General features: G+C 38.8%; 1 protein-coding gene across 2 annotated transcripts in view; it reads right to left on the reverse strand.

Moving 5' to 3' along the window:
* Positions 1-26,911, reverse strand: part of NCAPG2 (non-SMC condensin II complex subunit G2) — a 49,453-nt gene extending 22,542 nt beyond the window's left edge. Inside the window, exons 1-14 of one of the 2 annotated variants that reach the window (XM_074553112.1) lie at positions 26,385-26,911; positions 25,617-25,708; positions 21,890-22,081; positions 20,775-20,889; positions 20,194-20,351; positions 19,352-19,486; positions 14,268-14,362; positions 13,349-13,418; positions 12,580-12,666; positions 9,925-10,020; positions 5,557-5,682; positions 4,504-4,683; positions 3,357-3,509; positions 1,578-1,800 (exon numbers count right to left, since the gene is read on the reverse strand). In XM_074553112.1, coding sequence (XP_074409213.1) covers positions 1,578-1,800; positions 3,357-3,509; positions 4,504-4,683; positions 5,557-5,682; positions 9,925-10,020; positions 12,580-12,666; positions 13,349-13,418; positions 14,268-14,362; positions 19,352-19,486; positions 20,194-20,351; positions 20,775-20,889; positions 21,890-22,081; positions 25,617-25,691 — 1,705 coding nt within the window. In that variant the 5' untranslated portion in view covers positions 25,692-25,708; positions 26,385-26,911. Of the gene's footprint in view, positions 1-1,577; positions 1,801-3,356; positions 3,510-4,503; positions 4,684-5,556; positions 5,683-9,924; positions 10,021-12,579; positions 12,667-13,348; positions 13,419-14,267; positions 14,363-18,449; positions 19,322-19,351; positions 19,487-20,193; positions 20,352-20,774; positions 20,890-21,889; positions 22,082-25,616; positions 25,709-26,384 lie in introns of those variants that run through there. The other variant, XM_074553188.1, reaches the window with a different exon arrangement.
* Between the last annotated feature and the right edge of the window lie 539 nt (positions 26,912-27,450).

Raw genomic sequence — 27,450 nt, forward strand, 5'->3', positions numbered from 1 at the left:
TTCCTTGTACAGGAAATGGAAAAAATGTGAACATGTTTGATATTCTCAAGTATGAAGAAGAAATTACAATATTATCATCAGGCTCTGGAATTTTACTGTTAAAACAGTATACTAAAAAACCCCAAATAACCACCACCTTATCAAATCAGAACCAGAAGAAGCTCTCACAACTCCTACATCTAATCTGGCACAGCTGTTAAATTAATGACCCACGTTCAAGAACACATTCCCTCTGATATCAATGTTCATTCCTATGTCAATTCCCATTCCCTCCTGTGGCAATTCCCATTCCCTCCTGTGACAATTCCCATTCCCTCCTGTGACAATTCCCATTCTTTGGAAAAGATGTAGCCCAACCACTGCCTCCTGAACGAGGAGCTCAGCTCTAGAAAAAGTGAAAGGGTTATGCCATTCTGGTGGAAGTACAACAAGCTGATTTCATAATTGTGATTTCATAACCTTATCAAGATGATCAGTGAGAGGCAATGGTTTGGGCATTTCACCCAAGTCACTCCATGCTGATTACTTGAGTTTTAACAGAACTCTCCTGAAACCAGATTTTCCTGATTTTACTTGTTTCAATAGAACTTTTCTAAAAAGCAGGACATGCTGGGCAGTACATGCCCTCTTCACTGAAACTTTCAGAAGCTTTCTGAAGGAGGACTTTTTAGATTTTCTCTGAGCAACTTGAAAATACTGGTCCACAAATCCCTGATACCCAGATTATCAAATGTAAACATTTTTCCAGTTTCTATATCATCTTTCACATGAAGATCTCAAATCACTTAAGGCATCAGGGTATTTGCTACCTTAATTCTACATGAGAAATAGGTATCAACTGAGATAATTTTAAGGTATGTGGGAGAAAGGGGACCAGAAGGACCAGGTATCACCATGGGCTGGAGTGTACAGTACAGCATCATAAGAACAGAGATGAAAAGCTTTGATCTCCTCACTGTTGAAAAAGCTGATGGCTTTGCCTGCTGTGCTATATTATACTAAACCCCTCCAAAAACCTAGCAACAATGTACTACTGTTACAGAAATAAGAAAAAAAGCATGATATTGTGGAGAGCCTGGTTCAAGCATGGCTTAAAGAAAGAGGCCATGAAGGTATTCAGCTAAGGGAAAAAGCAGCCTTTCCCAGGCTTGATTCTGTAAATAATTAGGTTCTCAGCCACCTTTTATATAAACAACAAGATTCTCAGACCGTTTCCTCAAAAACAGGCAATATTCTGTCCTTGGCTGCTCTGGGAACAGATATAGAGGTTTTGAGAACTTTTCATATCACGGTGAGAACACTGATCTTGGTTTCAATAAACAAACTTCAGGTATTGTAAGCAAAAGGAGGAGTTTTCTCTACAGTTTTGAAGTTTTCTCTACAGTTTTGAAGTTTTCTCTACAGCCTAGCAGGAGCTCAGATTTTGCAATATGCATGAAGTGAATTAACACTGTTATAAAAAGTGCCTGGTTGATCAATAAATCGGAGTCAGATGCTGAACCAACAAAGGTAGGTTGCTCCCTTCACTTCGACATGATATCAGTAATCCCAAAAGCTCCCAAGGTTTTGTGCTTTACCTATATTGGTGGGGGCAGTGAATTCATAGGCATACTGATAGAACTTCCTGGCTGCTGCAGGATTCATCTGGATGAGGGTGACACAGCGCTCACACCACACATCCTCGGGCTGGGCGCTGGGGAAGAAGGAGTTGAGCAGGAGGTTGACGATGCGCCGCGACACCGGCCGAGAGTCCGCCTCCAGCCGGGACAGCAGGTGCTCCATGGGACAGATATTCCAGAACTTGGGGAGGTGAGAAAAAGATGTTCAGAGGAGTGAAACAAAAATAGAGGGAAAAAACATCACCTTCATTAAGTGATTCCTATGGCAATAGTCTCATCAAATATCAACTGGGAAAGCATTGAGCATCTTTTATTCTTACACCAATGTGTACTGGAGGTCAAATTCTGCTGCAATGATGTTATTCTGCTGTGCTGATGTTTTAAATCTCCTGGTATCTCTGACTCATTGCTAAAATTGTGGTTCAAGCAATTCCACCTCACCTGCAATACTAATGCAATTCCATAGATACAGGGAAGAACTATTTACTCTACAAGCATATCACCATAAAATACAATTATTACCATTATGTGCCATGTTTCATATTCTCCTCACAGGACAAAGTTGGTCTAAACTATTCACAAGTACTGTGTACTTAAATGGATCAACATCCTTTCCAAAACCATCCCAAAGCTTACATTACTAAATACTGAATGCATCCCATTCTTAGCAGAGCTCTAGTTTATTTGTAACACAGAAATCAAATGCTATGAAATTCAGAAAGACTACACAGCTGTTTGCCAGCTGTAACACTACATTTGTAATTTTTCTGAGAAGATTCTGAATTATTTATGCTGGACAAATTAAAACAAACAAAAAAGTATTTTTCAATGCCAAGGAACCTATTTTACTCTTTAGCAGAAATATTTGCATCAAATATTTACCCTGTGAATTTGAGCTATGGATGTCCCTATTAAAACTGTCATAAAAACTAAGTTGAAAGTGATCCCAGGACTTCCTAGAGATACACATTACAGTTTTTAAATCAATAGGGAGTTATTGAAAAACATCTAACACTTACTAGGATTTTTTTTCTTTATATAAACCTGATCTGTCCTTCCCCTAAAAAATCCCTGACATTGAGAATTATCTTTTTTCTCTGTCTTCAATTGCAGCAAACTCAGAATAATTCACAAACTGACCTCAGCCACTCCTTGTATGACTTCCCCTCTGCAACCTTTACCACCTTCAGAGCCCTCCTCTGGATGCTTTCTCATAGTTTTATGTCTTTATCAGTCTTAGCAAGAGACTAAACCATTGTTAAATTAAAATATAAAATTGAAATTAGGAAACTATAAACATTAGAGAGTGGAATAAGAGCTCAAAGATGTTGTAATGGCTGTGGCTGGACAGTGGCACCCTAAATAAGAGTCCACAGCAGAACACAAAACACATTAAAAATCACTGTAAAGGACATTAAAATCCTGAAGGATGTGGCCACAAAATAGAAGCAGACATTATAAAAATAGAAGAATCAGAGCAAAAAAGCTACTAAGGGTTAAGGTGTTAGGCATTTAGAAGAGTTGGGCAGCTGAGGAAAGTGGCTGTAACCCACTGCTCTCCCCTGGCCAGCCAGAGAGAACAAGGCCCCACAGATATTAAGATTATTACCAGAGCAAAGCAGGTTCTTTCTTTTTTAAGAACACTGCAGCAGTCTCAAAATGTACTTTTTTTTTTTTTTTTTTTAATACATGCCATGATTTTGTCTCCTTGCTACTTATCAAGTGTCATTATCCTACCTTGGCAGCCTTGGTAGCCTTCACTTTGAGCAGCATTTCCACAAAAGCCACTCGCACCTTCTCAGAATTATCATGCAGACTGTGTCTGGTTGCAGGCAGGAGCTGCTCCAGGAGTGGGTGACTTAATTTATTGTCCAAAATTATTGGTAGGCACTAAAATAAAAAAATCAAATCCAGAGAGAGTGGAGCTGAAAAATCTGTAGCAAAAAATTGTTGAAGAGGACCATGACACTTCTCATGTCAAACAAAGCAGGGGCAGACACTGTGCATGCTTGTTTTTCTTGTCATATTCTTTGGTAAAAACTGCTTTGACTACTTCAAATTTGCAGTGAACTCTGTTCAGTGAGCTCACTTCAGCTGAATCAGCTTCAGACCTCCACTAAGACCATGGCCTTGCCCTCTGCCTGGGGACACACCAGCTCTCTAAAATATGCTGATTTCAAATTAGAAGTACACTTCTTTTTCAATTCATTTTAAAATCAGCACTTTCTGCTTATCCGCGATAGCTCCCCCATGAAGCAGTAATGGAGCAAGTGAGGATTAACAGGATGACAGCTTCAATTTAAGGCAGAAGTGACACAGACAAAATCTTCAAGTTCAAATGTTGATTAGGGAGTTCATTTTTCTGTCCAAGCTATCAGTTATTTCTCACATGCCAGAAAGATGCAGCTTAACGATTTCTAACTTAGTGAGCAATGCATGGGAGGAGGCATGACCAGACCAGCTGTGGAATTACATCCATCCAAACATCAGACACACAAAGTGGGATACAAAATCCCAGTTGTGCATGTCTTGGGATGCCTTAAAGACAGTGATGTAAGAAATTCAGAGCTGCCTACGTATATTTTCAAGTCTAAGCGTTATTTCTAATAGCTAAAAAAAATTAATTATTGGGTCCAAACAGTCTGTGTACAACTGGAATTGAATACCTTAGGGTCAGAAAGCCAATCAGTTACTACTTCAAAAGACATTTGTGTTTTCCAAACATGTGGCTTTTATGAAATGTGCAAAACCTCCATGTAGGAGGAATTCCTTTGCCTAAGACATTTTGAAGAACAAGATATTTTCTTGATTTAAAGTGGCCTATACTAGAAACCTGCACATCAAGTAAAACAAAAAAATGACAATCATCTTAAAAAACATTTACTTTAAAAACAGAGCACCGAACATCAGCAGATGTTATATCACATGCCAGATCTCCAGTTATCTTTTTTAAAAGATCAGCAAGAATTGTTGGAGGAATCATCTCCCAGTACTTGGATATGATCTGAGTAACTCCCAGTATCCCTGTAGAGCGAACAACTGGATTGGGATCTTCTAAGAGACTCTAAAACAAACAAAAGAACAACACTGTGAGAATTTGGAAAATTGTGACTCCACTGCTGTTTGATCTGAGCCTATCATAAACAAAATGCATTCCATTACCTTGTAATCATTATGAAAACTGTCATACAATAAAAGAACTGTAATATCAATAGTCCCTCAAAGAATTTTACTATGAAGAAAACAAGGAAATTTAAACCAGAAGCAAAATTAAGGTAACTACTGGCCAATTTTTTCATTGGACTTTTGAATTTTTTCTTTTTAAATAAATCAAGTCTTGCATTTGTGACTTAATTAAGAATATCTGGATTTCTATTTATATGAGTTTACACTGATCACTGTTCCTATGGAACAACAAAACAACTTGGAAACTTTCAATTATCTGATGTCAACTCAGAAATCCCCCAACATTTTCTTAATGAAAATACTATGCTCATTCTCACCCATCTGGGCTGGTAAGGAGATTTTTAGGTTCTCTTCATTATACTTAATTTCACAAGTATTTAGTAATACAGTACTGAACTTTGATTGAGTGCTTCCATAGTAACTGTGAATCTCTCCCCCACAATCCTAGGGTAAGTAAGGAACAAGATCATTACTCGTGCATTTCATTTTTCAAAGGCATCTCTCATTCACAGAATAATGAATAACAAACCAAAATATTTCCTTTTTAGAGTTTAAAGTGGTGTATAGCATCTGCAGAAAACATACTATAGAAATTGAAAACATTAGTTTAATTTTGTATTTTCTGTACCACAGACCTCTATTTCCCTACAATTACTCAGAAATTCCATACATTTTAATTGCATCAACGATTTTTTTGAGTTAGTTCTGACAAAAGTTTCATTTTTAAAATTTTAATTTCATTAAAACTTACAAAAAGTTCTTCAAACTGTTTCTGAATTTCATTGTCCATCTCTTCAGCAGTAAAACTGGGATCACGAACAGGAAAAGCATCCACAAACAAAAACGCTGCATTTGCTCGAACTTCTGAGTTTCTGGCCTGTAACAATGCAGGAAGAGATTTTTTCCATAAGGATCAACTGTTAATACCCAAAGGTGTATCCTGTCAAATACTGTTCTCCAAACATTTCAACAAGTGTTTTTAATTAAGTAGATGGAAGAGATTAATTTACAAATGGATGGAAGAACTTAAAGAAACATAAGAATTTTAATGTTTTATCTTACGTTTCTGCCCATTCAGTAAGACCTGAGTTATTGTTACAATCAGCTTTCAAAGCACATCAGCTAAAATGACCCTGAGGAATCACAGTCAGAGCCCTTCTGCTTTCTGTAATGTGAATAAATTAAAAGCAGTTGGGATTTCTCTTGGTGGCCTTACAGCTCCTCTTCAGGACAGAAGACTCTTGAATTCAATCAGACTGGATTAATTAACTTGCTTGTCAAGAGACAGGTGATTTAATTGAAAAGCTCAAGCCTGTTTTTTCAAGAAAACAGTATTTAGTAAGTAAGTACCAGAAAGCTTGGAGCGTAACTTATCCAGCAAAAACACATTCAGTTCTGCATCCCTGCACAGAAGGATTAGGACCACGTTCTGAGCTCCAGGCAGCTCATCAAAAATCTATGGGAAGCCTCACAACATTTTACCATATTTAACCATTTTCACTGTACTCCACCATGGTTGGAGTTACTGGTTATAGAGCCACAAACACAAAAAAGGGAAAAGAAAAAGGTGCATATTTAGACACTCATTCAGTGAAAGATAATTGATGCTGTGGACTCAAAGGACAGAAAAAGAGAGCAGGCAACAGAACCATGAAGAAGTTCAAGGCATGTCAATGAGCAAGCTGAAATCTAACCACCAAACAACATTTTATTTATCAAAAATAGCAGTGCAGTGATTAAGAGCCTCTACTGACTTCTCTTGGAAAGGAGACTTGGAAGCAAGAATTTTGTCCAGATCTTGTGTCCATTAAAAAAAATAAAAGCTCTCAATATATCAAGCAAAGTAGGCCTAATTTTAACAGCAAGATGAGACAGCTCAGGGAAATTCTTGACTATGCTAATAATTTAATTTTCTTCTTCCTTTGTCATAAAGCACATTGAGATCAAAGCAGGGAAAAACAACAACCATGTAATATTTAGACTTAAATAAACTAAGGACAAATAAAACCAGAAAAAAACACAACAGTAACAATTATTTCATTTACAATCCGTTTTAGGTTTCTCTTCTTGGCCAATCCCGATATGGTGGAGTAGGACCACAACATGCCAAATTCTTCAAGTCAACAAAGTTACTATGAATTTGAAATTAAATACTACAAAAACAAGCAAAGCACACACATACATTCTTTAGTTAGGGACTTGTGTTTTCCTTTATTTACTATGGATAATGCAAACAGTTAAAAGGTGACAAGACCTAATTCTTAATTCTATCCTATAAAGTTGTAGAAAATCCTTTATCTCTGAGCCTGTCTATATTTAAGAATTAACACATAACAAGATAATATGTGAATTCAGGGTGAAATAGCTCTTCTGCACTAACATTGCATGTGAAAATTAATTCAAATGTGGTTTGGTGCAATAACCTAGACCTTGTCTACCATACCCATTCCAATAAGTTAATTTCCATAAACTTTTTAAGTGCATTACACTGAATTCTATTAAGCTCACTTTTAATTCTGAACTGAGTACCCACAGTTCAAATTCCTGCCTTTAATGAACTGGAATTTATCCCACATGTATTTGCATATTCAGGCTTGTACAATGTCTGCACAGAGGTAGAACCTAAGAGTTTAAATTCATGGTCTGTTTTAATCCACACTGACTTTTCCATGCCAGAGCCTGCAGCAATTTAAATAACTAATATTTCTTTTACCATTATGTTTTTACTATTCTGAGGAACTTCCAGAACCTTTTAAAACCATCATTTACTTTTTTCTTCAGTTAATTTTCACAGCTTTCTTTTAAACTTTAACTGGTCTTACAGATTCTGAAATTAACTTCAAATTATTTAAAACACTGCTTTCCCAGGACATCTTAGTTTAAATGTGTGAGATGTTAAAAAAAAATATTAAAAAAGACAACCATACACTTTAAAGGAGTCACTTCCTTCAACAGCTTGAATTCCTGGAGGAGTGGTTCTTGACTTTTTCAGCTTGATAAGAAATAGCTTAATCACTACTTACAGTAAATAATTGTATTTTTATACCCATGTATCTTCTCATACAAACAACCAATCACTGCACATCTCTTTTATGTTTGTATGACTCTTGCTTTTCATAATAAGAACACGAAAAAATGATGAAGAAGTTACATATGGGCTTATATTATAAAAACTTAAGAGTTGCATAAAGGCTTATAAAAATGTGCTGGTAAAAGCCCCAACAGAACCTTGTGCAATCTAATTACTTGCAAAACAAGCAATTGAAGAAAAACCAGAGAACTGCATTACAAAATGTGCATTCTCAATTTAAAGATTTCAGAGATGAAATCAAGTCGTTTCAGCACCCACAGTTCTGGAACTCGCTGTGTTCTTACAACTGAAGTATTTTTGCTCTCTGTAAGAAGGAGTGAACAGGCCTTGTGTGTCCTTTCTGTTTCATAAGCAGTGTTCTAGAACACAATTTGTTCTTCTCTATATTAAATTAGGGATTTGGCTAAAAAAGGAGCATCAAACTAGTTATCTAAAATTAAACTGACAGTTCAAGCTTTGGAGGAGAATCCATAACAGTTAGAAGAACAGTTATAAGCTTCCCTTCTTAGCTCTGTATTTTAAACTACTGGTGATTCTGAGTCACAGCAACAGTTCAAACCACCAAACACTTCATGCAGTATTACATGCTTTGTTCCAGCCTTGGAACCATTAGTGATGTGAAAATTATGAATAACAGCTGTTAAAAATTTCAGCTACTTGTGGAATCTGGAATTCTCCTATTGTCCTGCTGCAAATCAATCAGCAACCTGTTTTTTCCAGATCACAAACCTTCTGTTACATTCCTCCAAATTAATGCATGCAGATTTCATAAGGTTTGACAGAATCTTGCTCCAAAAAGCAGTCTAGTCTCACATCTGAGTCCTGGCCTTTGGCAAGTGACTACAACCCTTCACTGACAGGCAGCAACTCCCTTAAGAATGGAACAGTGTATTTTGTTAACTTACCAAAAACCAGTTAAAACCTCTGTTCTTTTTAGAGACAGCAATGGAGAAATTACAGGAAGCCATGCTTTGTAGCTATCATGCTCTGGCATTGGGAAATAAATGTTTCATCCAGAGGGTTCTTGTTTATATAAATTCTAAAAGGATGGGATCCAAGATTTAATGTAAGACCAAACAAGATACTGGCCTAGCAATGACTTTTCATATTGCCACCTCTACCACAGGGTTCTGTTGAAACCAAACAGCTCTCAACTCTTTCCTGCAACTCATAAATTCCATTATAAACAACTTTTGAAGTTAATAGTAAATACTTTCATCTTTGAGAATTTCAAATGCCTTTCTCACGTCTAGAAAAGATGCTTATGACTAACCAGTAAATGAAATTGTAAATGTTTGCCAGAAATTAACTTGGCTGTATGTGTACACTCTCACAAAGAGGGATTTCATATATTCAGACAAAACAAAAGCTGTCACAAAGAAGGAAGCTTGGCTCCTCTTGATCACAGAGTGTAACTGAGCAGACAAACTGCAATGGGCCCCTTTAGTCCATGCATGCAATCCACAGAAGGACACACACACCATGAGAGAACTACAAATAAGAAATTTCATTCTGAGTGCACATCCATACCATTAATGTCTGTCCATACAATCCAACTAGAATAAAAGTTTTCCTAAATTAATACTCCAATAAATTCATTCAGATGTACTCTTAGGCTGGTAGTTAATCAACAGGTGAGACTAAACCATCCTAGGAACACTTCTGGCTTTGATGAATAAAACTCTGATAATTCCCTGAAGATCTTGGAGAAGATAATACAAGATTACACAGAATTTTCAGACTGAGAAGATAAGAATGCCAACTGCAATCCTGGAAAGCACTCTAGGTACCTGTAAACAAAAGGGGATTTTACAAGTAAATGATATTAACAAATCAGAACATTATTGTGCATGCTGTGTCTAATTACAACTTAAAAAGTTGCTCAGCTACATCTGTGACGTTAAACGCTCATTTTGGTTTTTGTGGCCATCCATTTTAAAAGCAAATAATAAAAACAGAAGATGTGGAAGGAACCCAAAATTTAATAGCTGGAGAAAGACATTTGTGTTTTCTGAAAAAGACAATTACCTTTAGTGCTCTCCAGAGGATGGGCTGATACAATCTATAGAGCATTTCTTCAACTCCTTGACGGACTTTACTTTGTCTATGAAAATAACTCAGCATCTAAGAAAAAACAAATAAAACAGGCCCCAAGGCCATTTTAACATTCTACATTCAGGAAGTGGTAAGGAGTTGATGCATTTCATAAATATGTAAGACCAGAGCTTTCATACTATGAAAATGATAAACCTAAACATGCTAATTGACCCTGTATCTTATTAGGAAGTCTCAAAAATATTTCATTTAAAACAATCTAATAAATATAATATTTTATAATTTTATAGAGTCATTAAGTTTATATAAAGATCTACAACTAAGAAAAAAAAACATGGCTACAGAATTGCACACCAACACCTTGTTTTTGTTACTATAAAAAATAATTTTTAAAGTTACTGGCACAAATACTTTGAAACCATGAAATTATGAACTACAGATAAATAAGCTTTTTCTCTGTTAAGAACAAAGGAACTTATCTGGTAAGTGGAGTTACCCAAATACACATGCACAAACCTAATACATTTTTTATGCATTGATGAAAAGCAAGTATCAGCACTCTTTGGGACTCAAAACTGTGCTTAATTAGCTAAAAATCCTGTTATTTTCTGTATCTGAATTATGCAGGAAAGAAAGTGGAAGACCAGAGCAGAATATGAGAAAGGACATAATGTAACTTGATATGAAGAATTCCTCCACTTTGAAACACTGAGCAGTTTGAGCTGTGTTCTAAGGTTGGTAATTAATCAGGAAGTGAGATGGGATGATCCTCTGAACATTTCTGGCCTTGATCAATACAGCACTGATCATTCCCTGAAGATCTTGGAAAACAGAATACAAGATTACACAAAATTTGAAAAGAAGCTGACCCTCTCTCTAGTGGTCAGTTCAAGTTTATTCCAAGACCTACTCCTCCTGCAGCCCAGAGACATATTTATTCACTGTCCTCTTTCAAGATCATAAACCCCACAGTCTGAAAAACATGAAATGCCCTGTCAGAAGCCTGCTCCATCCATCAGGAATCACAGGACAAGGAAATCCTATAGCTATGAGAAAGCAAAACAGGACAAACCCCCAAAAAGCCAACCCTAAAAAACCCAAACCAAAACAAACAAAAACCCACTCTAGCATTGTACACTGCTATGTCAAGCTGAATATTGCACACAGCATACACTCCAGAGTCTGGGGATTTGGAGCAAGCATGGGAGGGGAAGGGGCATTGATCAAATACAAATGTCTTAAAGAGGCTTGTGCACTTCTCATTCTGCTTCAAATGCTCTGCTCATGACTGAAAGCCACAGACAGACAACTAGAATCAAAGCTTGTCCCTATAAACCTATATAAATCCCCTACACACAATAAAAAGAAAAAAGCCAAGCTTCATTTCAGACCCATCACTAAGTTTGCCTCAAGAAGGTTATGACTGTTCATCCCTGAGATCATCATGGAAAGGTCAATTCTACAGGTAAAGAAAGCTTAGACAACAGACAGCAAAATCTATTCCTGACACTGGAAAACCCCTTCTGCTTCTGAGCAGCAAAGACAAATCTGGTGCAAAACTATAAGCAGGTTCCTCTTATAATTTATTCTAACATTATTTCTCAGAATATGCTATTTTTTAAGTATTTGTGGTGGGTTGGGCCTAGTCACCAGCTGAACACCCACAGCCATGCACACACTCACTGCAGCAACTTGTGAGGGTTCCTCAGGGTGAGAGATATAGACGAGAATCTTGCTTCATTATCAGAAGGCTGGATTTATTAATTTATGACATATAATACATTATGACTATACTAAAAGGAATAGAGAGAAAAGTTGCTCTTAGAGAAGCTGCTAAGCTAAGAATAGAAGAGAATCTAAAGACAAGAGTGTTCTCTGTGAATCTGTTCCAGAGCTTGGACCTGTGATTGGCCCTTAATTGTAAACATGGAACATGAGCCAATCACAGGTGCACCTATTGCATTCCTATTGCACAGCAGCAGAAAATTATTGTTTACATTTTTCTTCTGGGGCCTCAGCTTCCCAGAAAGGACAAATCCTAAAAGAGAGGATTTTTATGAAAAAATGTCTGTGACACACACTCCTGCTCAGTGGGGAAGAAAAAGAATTGGAAGAGAAAAGCAAGTTCATGGGTCAAGATAAGGACAGTTTAATAAATGAAGCAAAGAGGACCAAAAAACTCCCCAAAGGAGGGATGCAAATGCAACCACTCACCACCTGCCACAAGCAGACCAATACTCAGCCAGCATTCCAGCAATGGCTGCCTCCCCAAAACCCACTTTCCCTGTTTGCTGAGGGAATGATGGTTGTGTGCCATGCAATATCCTCCTGGTCATTTGGGTCAGCTGTCTCAGCTGTGACCTCCCAAGTCCTTGCTCATGCCCAGCCCACTCCCAAGGGAAAACGTGGGGAGGAGAAAGCCTTGAGAGCACACAGGCACTGCTCAGCAGCAGCCAGAACATTGCTGTGCCACCAGCACACCCCAAACACAGCCCTCTGTTAATGAAAGTATTTCCATCCCAGCCACACCTGGTGTGGTATTTTAGTATGAAAAGGAAATTTTCTACTTTGTAGCAACTGATCTCATTTTGATGCTACTAGTTCATGACACGCTTTCCTGGAACTTACCTCTCTAACTTTGGAATGAACAGAAGAACTTCTGGGAAGATGAATTCCATGATGCATGAAATCCTGAATGCAGTTATATTCAAGTACCTACAGTAAAACACACACATGCTCCCGTTAACACAATAAAACAAGAATAAGTACTGGAGCTGTTCAGCAACTACATTTTCCCTAAAACAAGCAACTGAAAATAGTACCTGCTATTATTTCTTACTTAGCTTCTGCCTTGCCCAAAGTTTTCCATGCTGGGGGCCTCAGTCTGCCTCAACTGATTATCAAAATTTTAGAATCTAGAATTAATCCAATTGTCAGAAGCTAAAAGAAGGGTAAGCAAAAGTACTTTGGTATCTGAAATTTTGCTCTAGCATTGTTGTGATCTGTAATTATGCTGTTAATAATATCCATGGAAATCCACAAAAACTAGATAAATACCTGAGCTATCAACTATACAGATTTGCACATGCTGAATGAAAGCTTCAGTAATTCAGTTAACAGGCATGTTTATGAAAAACATTGTGCATATGCATATTTGTGTGAACCAATATCTCAGCAGCAGAATTAAAGGTGTTTTACTGCAGCCAAGCTGATCTCAGTGGGAAAACATTCAAAGCATGACATAATAGTTACTCCTTGACAATGCTGAAGGGGCCCTTTCCCTAGGGAAATAATTCTTTAAGGCTTGTTAAAGGAACCTCTCTGTGGTGGAAAGTCATGAGTCTTTCCCACCCTGAAATTCAAAACTATCCAAAAGAAATTTCAAGCATAGTGTTACCTCTGTGAATTCTCCTGACACCTTCTTCCAGGCCCTGAAGTAAACTTCTGAAATGCATTCCACCAAGGATCTGTATTAACATATAGGAAACACTGTCAAGAAAGCATACTAACCATATCTATGCACAATTCATAAAGGTGAAACATGAAGTTTTGTATAAGAACCAATATTCTTCTTAATTCTGTGCATCAAATTGGTTTTTAGAAGAAAATCTCTTTTTCAAGTCTACACCCATAACTACCAAGTTAACTCTTAATGAACACAAGCACTATTACATGATACTTGAAATATCTCCTATGGTGGGAAGAGTCAAAACATTCAGAGAGATACTTTACCAGTTATGTCAGGAAGAATGCCTGGAATTCTTTATAGACATGTACAGGAATATAATAATCTACATGAAAGCATTAGAAAGCCTCTGATTTTAATACACAGAATTACTTCAGCAATACTTCACTGAATAATCAAAGGAAAAAAAATCTCCATATTTTTCATCCATCAGCCAAGTGCTCAGGCTATGATTTATCCTGCAAGTCACTTCTTATTAGAATGCCTTATATAGAAACCTAGAAAATTCAATTAGAGAGGACTTGTAGGAAAAAATAGGAACACCCTACCAAAGGAGAAATGGAGCTGCAACCCTCACAGAAGCTCTGCAAATAATACAGTCCAATTTCTATCCAAAGTCATTTGCTTCAGCTAATGGCAAATAAACATTTACTGCTCCATAACTGTACACCAGGCACGTCAGAGCTCCTATGAAATGAAGCTGCTGAAACAATATAGCAGTAATATTCAGAAGATTTGTGGGTTTTTGGTTATTGATACATTATTTCAATACACTAGGTATTTTTAGAGTGAGATAAACAAGATTTTAGACAAGCTCTTACTAATGAAGTACTCTTACTGGGATGCATACCTTGGAAAGAACTGTAATTGGTTTTTAACAGTTCCATGTATCATTTTAATGAAGTTTACATTCCAGGTGAACAAAAAACTCAAGAGTCTTCTTCCCTGTGGGGAGAGAAAAGAGGAAAAAACAAAGAGAACTCAAAGGTCAGAAGAATATGCAATTTAAGAGCTACCTCAAAAATCAGTAAATACAAAGGAAATTACATCTTTAATTTTGAAATGCATAGGTGAAATGGAAAAAAACTATTTAAGAGTCTTAATTATTAAACAGAATTCATGCACTCCTTTTATTCATAGTGTAGAAAGAACACAGAACAAATGAACACATGGATCATGTATCTGCCTCCACACTTTCCGTGTCCTTTCTGGTTTGGTGTGCCTTCAACTGAGCAGCATTCCAGAATGGCAGCACACTGTGCAGTCAGCACCCCATGGAGGCTGCAGCCCTGAGCTCTGCCAAGTGCCAATAACCCAAAATCATCCTGGGGTGACACTGAAATGATGCTGAAGGCATAAATAAAACACCACAACTCTACCAGCACTGCATGCAGAAACAATTTTAACAAAGCCACAGAGAACAGCTGGGCCACTGAGGAAATTCAATGTTCTGATCAGCCAGGACAATTCCTTTCCTCCTGCCACATGAAAGGCAATGTTGTGAACCTCCTGGAGCTGCTTTCATTCATGAAAACAGAAACAATTTTTCCCAAATTAGTTTTCTTTCATTTTAACAAGTCAGGAACAATGATGACAAATCTGATGAGCAATAGGATTTTGTAACAAAAGGCTGTGGATGAAGGAAATAAGCCAATGATCTCCCAGAATCAGCAAAATCTGCCCAAGGAATTGAAGCCTTACACAGTATCTGTACAGGCAGCTTGACTCTGACTTAGCTTACAGGTGAAGGTAAGAGTTCAAAATGTCTGATCACACATAAGGGTGAGTCAGTTGTAAGGATCCTTTGGATCTCTCAGCTTTCTAGCAACAAATCAATTAGGAATATTAATAAAGGAAGGGCAATAGTAAAGAGCACATTGACAGAAGTGCAAAAGGGTCACTGAATAAACAGCAGAGGTTCAGAGGCACTTCCATTGAGAGCTGGGCCAAGAATTGTGTTCACACCTAAGACCAAGCACAGAAAATTGAATGCCAGACACACTTGGAATTGGAATCTCACAGAGTAGGGGAGGGAGATGGAAGTACAGTCAGTCAGAAACTGCCCTGTAGTGAATTGATAGCTGAAATGCCTTTGGGTGAAGAACTCAGAAGCTCATTGAAATCAAGACCTAATGGCTAAATACAATGTCAAGATTTTTGGCTTCAGGTCTGGTGGAAACCTTCCCAACTCAACAAGGGTTGTTTCTATAAACATAGAGGAGTCCCACTTGGCATGTCACACATCAACATCCCTGACAAAACAAAAGGTCAAGGGAGTTTTGACCTTCAGTTCTTTCCTCAACAAGGCAAAGATGAGGACAAACTCAAACTCATCTCATCTTCTACAACCCCAGCAGCAAAACAGATGACAAAAAGCCAAAAAAATAGCTTTTAACCAATTATTTTAGCCTTAGGTTTCAAAAGATTGAGCCTGCTCCTGAAAATGATAAGTGCCTCTAGCTTAATCTGCTGCTTGTGATGAATGGATCTGCAATAATTACTGGTAACAACATTCTCATTATTGTGAGAGATAACCTGGTGATAGGAGAATGAGACTGTGACCTGCCATCTTTGGGACTAATGCAGTATCAGTGTTGGGTGTCTGGTACTGCTGTGCTGGTGGACACAGAGCACATGACTCTGTTCTGTACACACAGAGAAGGTGAGCAAGGACAGAGCACAAGAGACCCACTGTGAAAACACAGGAACCTGCACTGCAGCTGTTTGACTGGAAACCCCATCTGAACAAGAATGTTTTCATATAAATCACAGAGAGAGAAATTCAGAGGATCACTCCACTAATGATAAGCCTCTGAGAAATATTACTGTATGTTAAACAGCACAGCCTGGAAAGGCAGAAACACTGAACTCCCTGTTCTTGCCATGAGGTGTAATAAATGTGCAGTTCTCTATTGGTTTAATCTGATTTAGAACAGATACACTGCATTCCTGACTCTTCCCTTCCTTCAGTCTTGCATATGATGAACCATTCCAGACAGTTCATCTGTCTGAAAAATAATCTTACTAGGAGAAAACAGCTACCTCCTTCAATCCAATCAACCCACAATACTGCTGCTTGAACATTACCCTGTGAAAAGGAAAAGAGGAATGCTATTCCATGGCAACACAGGATCATTGCAACCTGGAGTTATAGCAGCTTAAGCTACTGTGGTACTGTGCTCTGGGATATGTACTCTGAAAATCCAGGATTACTTTTCTTAGGGACTGTAGAACAAGTCTGCAGGCATTAAAGGGAGTATTAGGCCTGATACACAGAAGCTCACTTTCAACTCAAAGCAATTCATACATCATGTTGATACTTGGTATTATTACATGCATTTTAGAAGCAATACAGGATGCAAAAAAATGTCCAGCAGAGATACTGGGGGAGTGTTGGTTGGTTTCTTATGGCTGCAAGAAATCATTAGTGAAATGAACCAGGAAGGGAAATTAGAGAACATACATGAGGTGTGTTACCACTGCAACTGAACTCCCACAGCACGCAAATCCCAAACAAAAGGACTTGCAACTGAGGTCCAATGGCCTCACAGCAACAGGAAAATGCTTTGGACACTTTCAATCTCCTGTCTGCAGAGCTAGAAAAATCCAAGTTGGTTACCATTCTGGATAAGTACTGGAAGTTCATATAGCGAAGTTGGATCTCTGCTCACAAACTGAGACATGTAAATTTGGATGTTTAAGTCCCTGAAATGTTAATTGTCTGAAGAGTGTTTTATGTGATCAGCTGTTTAGTTACAGTTTTATGGAGCTGAATTGTTCTGTTGACTCTGCTGACTGGGGTTAATGTGGCACACCCTACACACAGAGCAATTTTCCATGCCCAGATGGTTTTCCAGAAGATCTATGACAGTGCTTTATGTGCCAGCCCCACCTGGATGTCTGAGGCAGCTTAGGTCATTTAATGCAGCATGGGTCATTCACTTAAGCAATCAAATCCTTCCCAGGACCTGTACTGATTATGCTCCTGCACAGATGTCTAAATTTATGTCACACACTTAATGTAACTGAACCCTGTCCTGGGATCTTTCCAGAATGGGTTATGGTTCTCCTTTTATTCTAAACTGTTATCCTTCAGGATGTGAAGTGCCTTGTGTATGGGGCTGGCACAGCAAGGTCTGGAGGTGGAGGCTGCAGAGGTGCTTTCTGTGGGAAGCTGCCAGAAGCTCTCCCTGTGCTGACAGAGCCAAGGCCAGTGGGCTCCAAGGCAGCCCCACCACTGGCCAAGGCTGAGCCCTTTGGCTCCAGCTGCGAGCTGCTGCTTTCAGTCAGTGCTTCCAGCCAGAAAGCAAAGAATCCACAATTCAGGATCTAAACCACTAATGAGCAGACAGAGCAGAGAGAGCAGTAAGGTGCTCTCTATATCTACCTAGAAAAAGACAGGCCTATGATAATGCAAAGGTGACAAAATGGCAAGAACCAGAAATCCCTGGGAGAGCAAAGAGAAAAATCTCTTGCAGGGAAGCAAAATGTGCAAAGCATGGCCAAATCTGCACATTCTTGTGCAGACACAAACTAGACATAAACTTTCACTTTAATATGCCAGGAAAAATATACATTATTGAGTCTGATTTTTAGCCTACTTTCCCCCCAATATTTAAAAAAAATCCCACAACAAAACCTCAGTTTTATACTCTTTCACTCAAAGATTCAAGGTGCAAACTTCCTTCAGAAAAGCTGTGTAGTAATTAACACGTTCTACTAAAAGTCTCACATAATGTGGAAGAAAAAAAGAACTACAATAATTTACATCTAAAGCCTAGACAGCAGATGTATTTTACATATGTAATTGCCAATCATTTACTGTGCCTATATGAAGATGAAATATTAAAATAATACCGTGGATTCAAATAAAACAGAAAAAAATACAGAATGAAATATAGATAATGCATTTCAAGTACTGTGACAAAGAACACACACAGGTACACACTTTTTCCAGATGGCAAAAAATGGCTTAAAATGAAATACACCAAGGGCACAAAATTAATTGTGAACTCTGTCAATAAAGCCTTACCTGCCTTTCCTCTTTCCACACATTTTCTCTTCTTCCATTCCCACCTCTCATATTGCCTTGGCACATCATTATTTTAGTCAAAACTAAAACAGCTTCAAATATGATATGTAAGTAACCAAAACCCCACCAACTTTGTGGCAGGTATCCAAACCCTGCTCTACCAACCATTTCACCTAATTCCTTTACTGTCTCCATTTTTAATATGACATATGCCACCATGCACCAATCTCAGAGCTCATTTTATGACAGAAGTTCATGTATTCCACAGGAAAAGGAATATATCTATTTTACATATGCAGGGAAGAGATAGAACTTCAGAGACAAAGTAATGTGGTCTGGTCACCTAACCAGAAAAAAGGCTTGGATCCCACAATTCTGGGGCACAGGCACAATCTAAACAACAAAACAGCAACTGTTCACTGAGAGAAATCTATGTAGTTAAATAAAGTAATTCTTATTTTTCTGTCAAGTTGGGTTCTTTTTATGCTACTTTTAAAAGAGAATATGGCAACACAATCTTCTAGATGAAGTCATTTAAAGGAAAATTATTTTGCTACAGTAACTTGTCTTGAATAAAAGAAGAACTGCTATAAAAGAAAAGAAAAGAATTACACCAGGGAATGATTTAAAGTATCGAGGGAAATGCACTGGAAGCAAAGCACTTGATTCTTATTGCCTCAGGATAAAAGAACTGAAGATTTAGACATAAACTTTCACACTTTAGTCTGGAATAGAAACAAGTTTTCCAAATGAAACAGTATCAACCATTTATAGCTTGGAGTCAGAGCTGATTTCTCTCATGTTGCTACCTACTGTACTATAAAAAAAGACAAACTGCAGAACTATTAAAAGCAACCAAAGCTCACTGGCACAAAACCACAGTAAGATAAAAGCTGGCTTACCTCTTCTTTCTTAATGTGTTTTACACTCATAAAACACTGAAGCAACAAGTCTTTGACTTCATTACTCTCATCTGAATCATAATCAAAACAAAGTAATGCCTGATGTAGATTCCATACACGAACTATATCTGCACCCTGACAGGGAATAAGAAGCCCACATTAGACTGGAGAAGCTTTGCTGTAATGCAAAGCTGCATTGAAAGGATTTTAAATAATGAACTTGAAATGCATTGTTACAGATTGTGAAATTATGAATATTCATTTCATCATATTACTGGGAAAAATATATGTAACTGCAGAAATTCTGACTTCCAACAAATGAAGATATGCTCAACAAAAAAAGTTGCCATTCCATGCAAAATATGTTAAAACCACATTGTTGCACTTTTTAAACTTTATACAATACATGCAGTTAACAGGGAAAAACAGTAGAAAGAAATAAGGATATATCCATTGAATTAGTGCAAAAAATGTGTATCACAATGCACCAAGCAACTCAAACATTTTGAAAAATGAAAGAAAAATTATTTGTAGAAAGATAAGAAGCAAGAGAAAATGAAGCTTCCCACAAAAGCTGTTTCTATGCTTAGCTGAACATAGTACTTAATATCTGAGTTGACAAAAAGTTAATTACAATAAAAACCTTGGCCATTGAACTGGACAAAAGAGTGAAAAGATTAAAAGGAATGCAAAAAAAATTAAAATCCAGTACACTTGTGAAACTGATGCCAAAAACCTTTAAAATGTGCCCTAGAGAAGACAGTGTTTTATTGGAGGGATTATCTCTCTTGAAATATTCAATAATAACCTGAAAGTTATTATTGAACATAGCCTCTACCTACCACAGCAGCTTTATTCAGGCTTTTCCTCAGCAGAATGACAAACAGAGTCTTCCCCAGCTGCTCCTTCCCCTCCAGTCCCTTCTCCCACCACATTTCACACACACGTTGGATGGCGTCCTGTAGGTTTTTTTCAGATGTAGATAATGCAGGAAGGATACCTACAAGAGTAATGGAAGAATTATTTACTGCAATGAACCAAGTCATTCCTGTAAAACAGCAGCCTGTTAGCTCCTGCCACACTTACACACTTTCATGGCTCATGCTCACTGCAGTATTTAGGCAACTCTAAGCTTTGGCCCAAGTTTTTGTATCAGTAACAATGGAATATTGAGTTTCCCTTAAAAGTAATAAAAATCACAGGATAATCAAAGTTACCTTCCACTGGGTGAACTGCTGGGAGAAAGAAAACCATTTACATTGCAACTTCTAAATTGTGCAGCTGATAGGTAAACCCTGCCTTAATTTTGTCTCATAAATAAATGAACTCAAACCAGTACCAACTTTTCTCCTGTGAATTCTGTTTCACAGTCAGATCAAACAGCCTCTGTAAAATGCAGCACTCTGTACAGAGCAGCACTCACCGTTTAGGATAAACACACACTCTACAAGAGCTTTGTAGTTTACATTTTCATCCACTGCAGGTATGGAAGCAATAACGACAGCTGCCACTCCTTGGATCACTGCTACAGTCTGTTTCTGAAAGAAAGCAATGCTGAGGAAACACTTCTGCAGTTTGTTTTGGGCTCAGAAAATAACTCAAACAAGAAATGAACCTTAGCAACACAGAGCAAAGCTGAATTGTTATTATGCTTCCTTTCTGAAAAACGAGCATACTGGCATCCAAAACCTTTCAAATAAGAGGTAAAGAATAGATTTCAAAGTACATCATTTCAAAAAGTTTAAAAAGGGTTTTCAGCTCCAGCTAGTAGACTGTGACTGTGCATGTGTTTCCATTCCTGCACTAAAATCCTCATCTGCAACAATCCCACTCAAACACACATCCATTTCAGAGCTGAAAAGCCCTAACCAGCAGGGTCATGTGTAACTCAGAGATGTACATCTGGTGAATTTCACTCCAAGTGTTGATTCTACAGACCTTGGAACCGATGACTGATTTTTCTACAAGGCTCTTGGTTTCTCTAATGATTTCCCCACTGCATTTCTTTTCTTCTCCCCAAAATTAAATAACCTTTTCCCCCAGTATTCTCAAGGCTACATAGACTACAGTACAGAAAATTCTAAATTTGTGGAAGACACAGTTGAATCTAGATTTCATGATGTTCATCAAATAAAATGAGGTAGTGAAAAAAAAAAATCAGGTAGTGAATTTCTTATATGCCAGCTACTTAAACTTAACACGTGCAACATTAACATTTGTTTACTAACATAAGACACAGAAAAAGTCCATTCAACTCTACTGAGAAAACTAAGTCACATCTTTCATAATTTAAATTATCAGAAGAGCTAGTCTTTTAGAGCATGGACCAATCATAAATTCAGCTTAACACTGAAATTAATAATTAATAAATTAATTAATAAATTAAGTAACTTTAAAAAATGGGCAGGAAGGTGATATTTGGAAGTGGTCTTATTTCATAAACCCCTTGCATGCTTTCAGATGTTATGGAAATACTCCACTTTATTTCCCAAAAAAACACAAAACACTCATCATGTTTTTATTTTACAAGATTCTTACCATTTCTGGAACTATCTCAACTTCCATGTCATCATCATTCTCATCATCTCCAGTCCTGTGCCATGTTTCCACAGGGTTCTCCATCAAGCTCTCTGTCAGCAGCTGTGTCAGTCTCTGCCATAGCACTTCTTTCTGCTTTCTTGGCAATTCTTGAAGTAGCTCATTCAAGTCAAAATGATCACATGTATTTTTCTATAAATGGTCAGAAGACACCAGACAATCCCACATCAGCAAAGTGGCTTATACTTCATCATCATCTTTTCTACATTTAATCTGGGTTTTTACATTAATGATTAACTTATATTCCTCTGCAGTTAGAGGTAAAATACCTTCTAGAAGTTATATTTTTTTAAATAGCATAAGAAACTCATGCTAGTTGACTCTTTATCATGAAGCAAGAGCACTGTCCTTAAGACAGAAGTCTTGATAGCCCTTGATAGCAATGATGGCAATTCTATACCCTTGGCTAAGATGCTCAAAACTGCACAGAATTTAAGTCCCTGATTATGTCTTTGGTCCCTTAAGTATCAATTGATGATGGCCATTGAAAGAAAATCCTTAGGCAAGGACTGGAACTGTATCAGTCAGCAGAGCCATAGGGACAACACTTGTCACAGACATCTTTTCATAAAAATCCTTTCTTTAGGATTTTTCCTCTTTCTGAGAAGCTCTGGCATCAGCAACAAAATGCAAACAATGGTTATCTGCTGCTGTGGAATGCAACAGGGGCAGCTGTGATTGGTCGTGGGTGAATGTTTGGATTTACTGACCACTCCCGGCAGAGCTGTTCTTGCTCTCTGCCTGGACACAGACCTTTGTTATTCATTCCTTTTCTATTCTTAGTGGAGCTAGCTTCTGAGAACTTCTCTCTATTCCTTTTAGTATAGTCTTAATGTAATATATATCATAAAATAATAAATGCAGCCTTCTGAACATGAGGTCAAGATTCTTGCCTCTCTCTTCCCCCTGACAAACCCTTGCAGGCCTGGTAACAGCAGGAATTTGAGCTCTGCACAATCAGAGCTCTGCACACTGCAATGTGTTCAAGCCCCTCACCAAACCCAGCTCCTGAGCCTGCTGGCCCCACAGCTCCTGCTGAAGCCCTGCAGACAGGGAAGGCACCATCACTCTCCAGTAGGGACTGCACCACCAGGCTGATCTGAACCATTTCCTAGAAAGAACTTTGCTAAAGGAATTTACCTCAGAGACACAAGGAGTCTGTTAGCATCAAGGAAGGGTAAGCAACCTGATAGGAAAGGGAATATGCAGAGAGAAGATGAGGAAGAGCAGGCCCAGGCAAGAGAAAGAACAGCCAATTTCTGAGATGTAATTTGCAATACAGAAGTGAAGTTTTGCTGGATCAAAAACACTTCAGAGGAAATAGAGAGACCAGCCATAATCTTGAAATAAATCTATTTTTAGTTTGCAGATACACTGCAAGGCATCAAAAAGAAAAAGTCGAAGGTAAAAACTGAAAAGAATGAAAAAAGCAGCATTAAGTATTACAAGGTTCCCAGAAGGGATAGAGAAGAAAGATCCTGTTACATATTTGTAAGAGAATTTCTATTCTATTCTACAACTGAAAACAAATACAATAAACCAAAGGCCTCACAGGGAATTCTGCAGCCCTGTGCTTCAAACAAACCCAAAAGACAGGATATTAAGATTGTACTGTTTTAAACAGAAAGAATGAATCCATAATAAGATCAGAGCTTTAAGATTTTTCTTTGGGATGATATGAGACAGAATTACTCCAAAATCTATGAGAAGAAAGGGTGACAGTGAATGATAATCATATCTGTGATTTTTCTAAGAAATTATGTATTTTCCTGAATTAGAAAGGGATTTAGTGGAAAAAAACCAACAGCACCTGCTGAAGATCTCAATGAACAGCACCACAATATGACATTTTTAAACATTACAAAGGAAAAAATGAAAAGCCCACGAGAAACTTTGAAGGAAAATTAGCAAAGCCCTGGAATTTTAGAAGACACAGATGAATCTCAACATTGAGAGTGCGGGAAAGAAAAATTCAAGGGGGAGGTAAAAGGAGGTTGGAGCATGTGTAGAAAAGACACTGAAAGAAGAAGTGATGCTAAAAACTGAACTTTGAAGAGAGTCTAAAAGGCAAAATCTAAGGTTAGAGCACCAACTAAGTAGCAAATATAATACAAAAACCAAGGAAAGCAGTGAAGCTTTAATGATGATTTATTTAACCACAGCCTCCTCCAGAAAAGCAATCAAGGATTTTTCAAGGGAGATCCAAAAAGGAGGATCCTCATACTAAGACAAGACATGGTCACACATCCTCCATTGCTGCAGGTTTCAAAAGGAAATTATTAAAGGAATTGGAGTATTTTGGACAGTCAAAAAGTCATGTGGATATTCATGTTCCCTTATGCTACAAAGGCATGAAGAAAATTTTAATTGATATACTCATTGTAGCTGGTGACAAAGTTTCCAGAGATATTGGCAAAAGCTGAACACTGTTGCAAGAGAACTCCTGTGAATTGGTGATGAAAAATAAAAGGATGAAAAAAACCCCAACCATTTTTAATCCAAATAGCCCATGGCACACTAAAATAAATTACTGAATGCAGATGGCAGAATCAACACAACCAAATCAATTGAAAAGGAAACACTGCAAGTGAATACTAAAGTGAATAGTTTTTTGCTAAAGTGGTTAGATTTGGAAAAAAATGGGAAGGAGACTTTAGGCAAAGACAGTCTGGTAACAAATTTATCATCCATAAGTATACACAGGCACACAAATGAAAGAAATAGCAAATTTCTCAGGGAAAGATTCAAGGATGTTTGGGAGACAAACTCTGTAAGCTTATTACACAGAATATGACTGTGGGTTTAATATGGTGCTACATGAAATCAGTTCATGCCTCTGGGCACAGAGAGGCAACTGATCCTTTATCCTGCCACAGGTACTACCAGGAAAATACCCACAAGAAAGCTCAAGAAACAAACTTCACAGTACCATTTATGGCAGCAAGCAAGAGATGTTTAGAAGAACTCAGGTATATTTAACACCAGACAGATTGAAGGTGAGTGGGAAACACCTCAATACAAATTATTATTTCTCGTTATTATGCAATATATACACAATGCGAGAATAAGCTTTTAACAGTAGATTCCAGGGGATTTGTTTGGTTGTTCCTCCCTGTTCTCTCCACACTTCATTTAGAAAGAGCAATCTATCCCTTCTCTAAAGCATTCAGTGATAGAAAGAACAATTCAAGTAAAATTAAACATGGACCAAAGAACAAGTGGACAGTCCAAACTACCAAATGAATGAACAAATACTAGTGAAATACAATTCTGCTATGTTTGCACATTAACTCTTATTCATTATATACCAATGAACTCTTCCATGGGTTGAAATTTAACAATGTCAACAACAACATGAAATCAGTATTTGTTTAGAATTACACAAATACTAACATTCTATTTTTAAAAAAAACAGAACAACCAAATATTAGAAAATATCAGCAATATGTGGAACAACCAAATATTGGTTTATAAACATTCATACTTCAGATTCCACAACCTTTTCAGCCTATATTCCTTCAAGTGCCATTTGAACTTATTTTGTATAGCAATCATCCCCATCTGCAAGTACCAGACAAATAGTTTCTGTCCCTTTGTCACATGATTTCTGCACCTGGAACAGACCTATGACTCCAGAAGTGATAAATGTACACACTGGCTCACTTACAGGGCTCTGAGTGTAACGCAGGAAGTCTTCAATTGACTCTTTAGACACAACTTGCAGAAATGCTTCGCGCTTCATCCTGGAATTCTTCCCTCCTTTATAACCAAAGCATAACATTAGAGAAGGTACTGTAAATGTACTGTAAATCATATATCAGATATATACATAGCATTTTTATTTATATATTTATATATGTTATATATTACAGTAGTTATACATAGTACTATGTACTACATAGTTAAAGTAGTTTTCCCCTCCAACATATTTTAGTTATCTGAATCAGCATGTGGATTCACAACATCACTAGGCTGCAGGGCTTGTTTTCTTTTTTGGTCTTTTTTTTTTTTTTCAGTAAGTCTTAAAGCAGAATAAATTGCTAATGGATACTTGGATTTTTAAAAAGCATAATGCATTCTCCAGGACATACCCACTATTTAAGCTAGTCATAATTCCCAACCACAACACTATTTATTTGTATCAGAAGCGCTGAGGGGTAGTAAAATGGTCTATTTTCTCGGCTATCAAATGAAATGGAAATGGGAAAAGGGCAAGGCCACCCAGAGCCTTATTCGCTAACGCAAACACTCCCTCCATCCCAGGGGTCTCCTGACGTGCTTCTCCAGGTGGGAAAGCGACTCACACAGCATTCAGTGTGTGTGAAGCCACACCACAGAACGGGGCGGGGGCCGCTCCTGGGCCCTGTCCCGAGCCAGCCGGGGGCTCCGCCAGGCCCCGGCAGGGCAGGTAGCGGGAGCCGGACGGGCCGCTTACCTCGGGCTCCCTCAGAGCGGCCGCAGCCTCACGGACCCTCAGAGCGGCCGCAGCCTCATGGACACGCGGGACGCGCTTCCAACACCGCGGCACCGCCTCAGCGGAGCGAAGCGAAGCCGGTAGACACGGGCGTAGAAGAGCCCGCGGCGCACAGCAGCACCGCTGGAGGAGACACGGACCCCGGGAGCCGCTCGGAGGTGACACCGATGGGCAGCTCGAGGCACCTGGGGACACTCGGGGACGCTCCGGGACACCGCCAGCCCCCGCCCGGCCCGGTCCCTCCCTCACCCGCCAGTTTTCGAATCCTCCCGCGGCCGACGTTGCGCGCGCGCCGCAGAACTCCCGTCTCGTCTCGCGAGAGCTCGGCCGCCACCGCCCTCGCCCTTTCCTGCGCGCGGCGCCGCTGAGGGCGGGGTGGGGGAAAGGCGGCCCTAGAAACCCACTGGGGACAGGGGATGGTGTTCAAAACTTAGGGAACCCCCTCGGGACAGGGGATCGTGTTAAAAACTCAGGGAACCCGCTCGGGACAGGGGGTCGTGTTAAAAACTGAGGGAACCACAGCATCACCTGGGCTGGAAAAGGCTTCTGAGGTCATCGAGTCCAGCCTGTGACCGAACATCACCTGGTCGACTAGACCATGGCACTGAGGGTCATGTCCAGTCTTTGCTAAACACCTGCAGGGAGGGAGCCTCCACCACCTCCCTGCGCGGCCCATTCCAGTCACCCTTTCTGTGAAGAAATTCCTCTTAATGCTCTACCTGAACATCCTCTGGCGCAGCTTCAGACTGTGTCCTGTCCTGTCGCTGTCTACTTGGGGAAGAGCCCGACCCCCATCTGGCTCCACGTTCCTTTCGGGTGCTGTCCAAAGCCGTATTGTTCCTCCTGAGCCTCCTCTTCAGGCTGATCCCCCCGCGCTTCCCAGCCCCTGCCCCGCTCCATCGCCGGGTAACGCGGGCAGCGCCCGCCCGGCCCCGGCTGCTGCTCCCGGCAGCTTGGCCGCGCTCAAAGCCTCTTTCCTCTACTGCTTTCTGTCACGGCTGGTCCCGGGGGAACATCCATCAGTTCC

Source organism: Zonotrichia albicollis, chromosome 1 (genome assembly GCF_047830755.1).
Source record: "Zonotrichia albicollis isolate bZonAlb1 chromosome 1, bZonAlb1.hap1, whole genome shotgun sequence".
Lineage (NCBI taxonomy): Eukaryota > Metazoa > Chordata > Aves > Passeriformes > Passerellidae > Zonotrichia > Zonotrichia albicollis.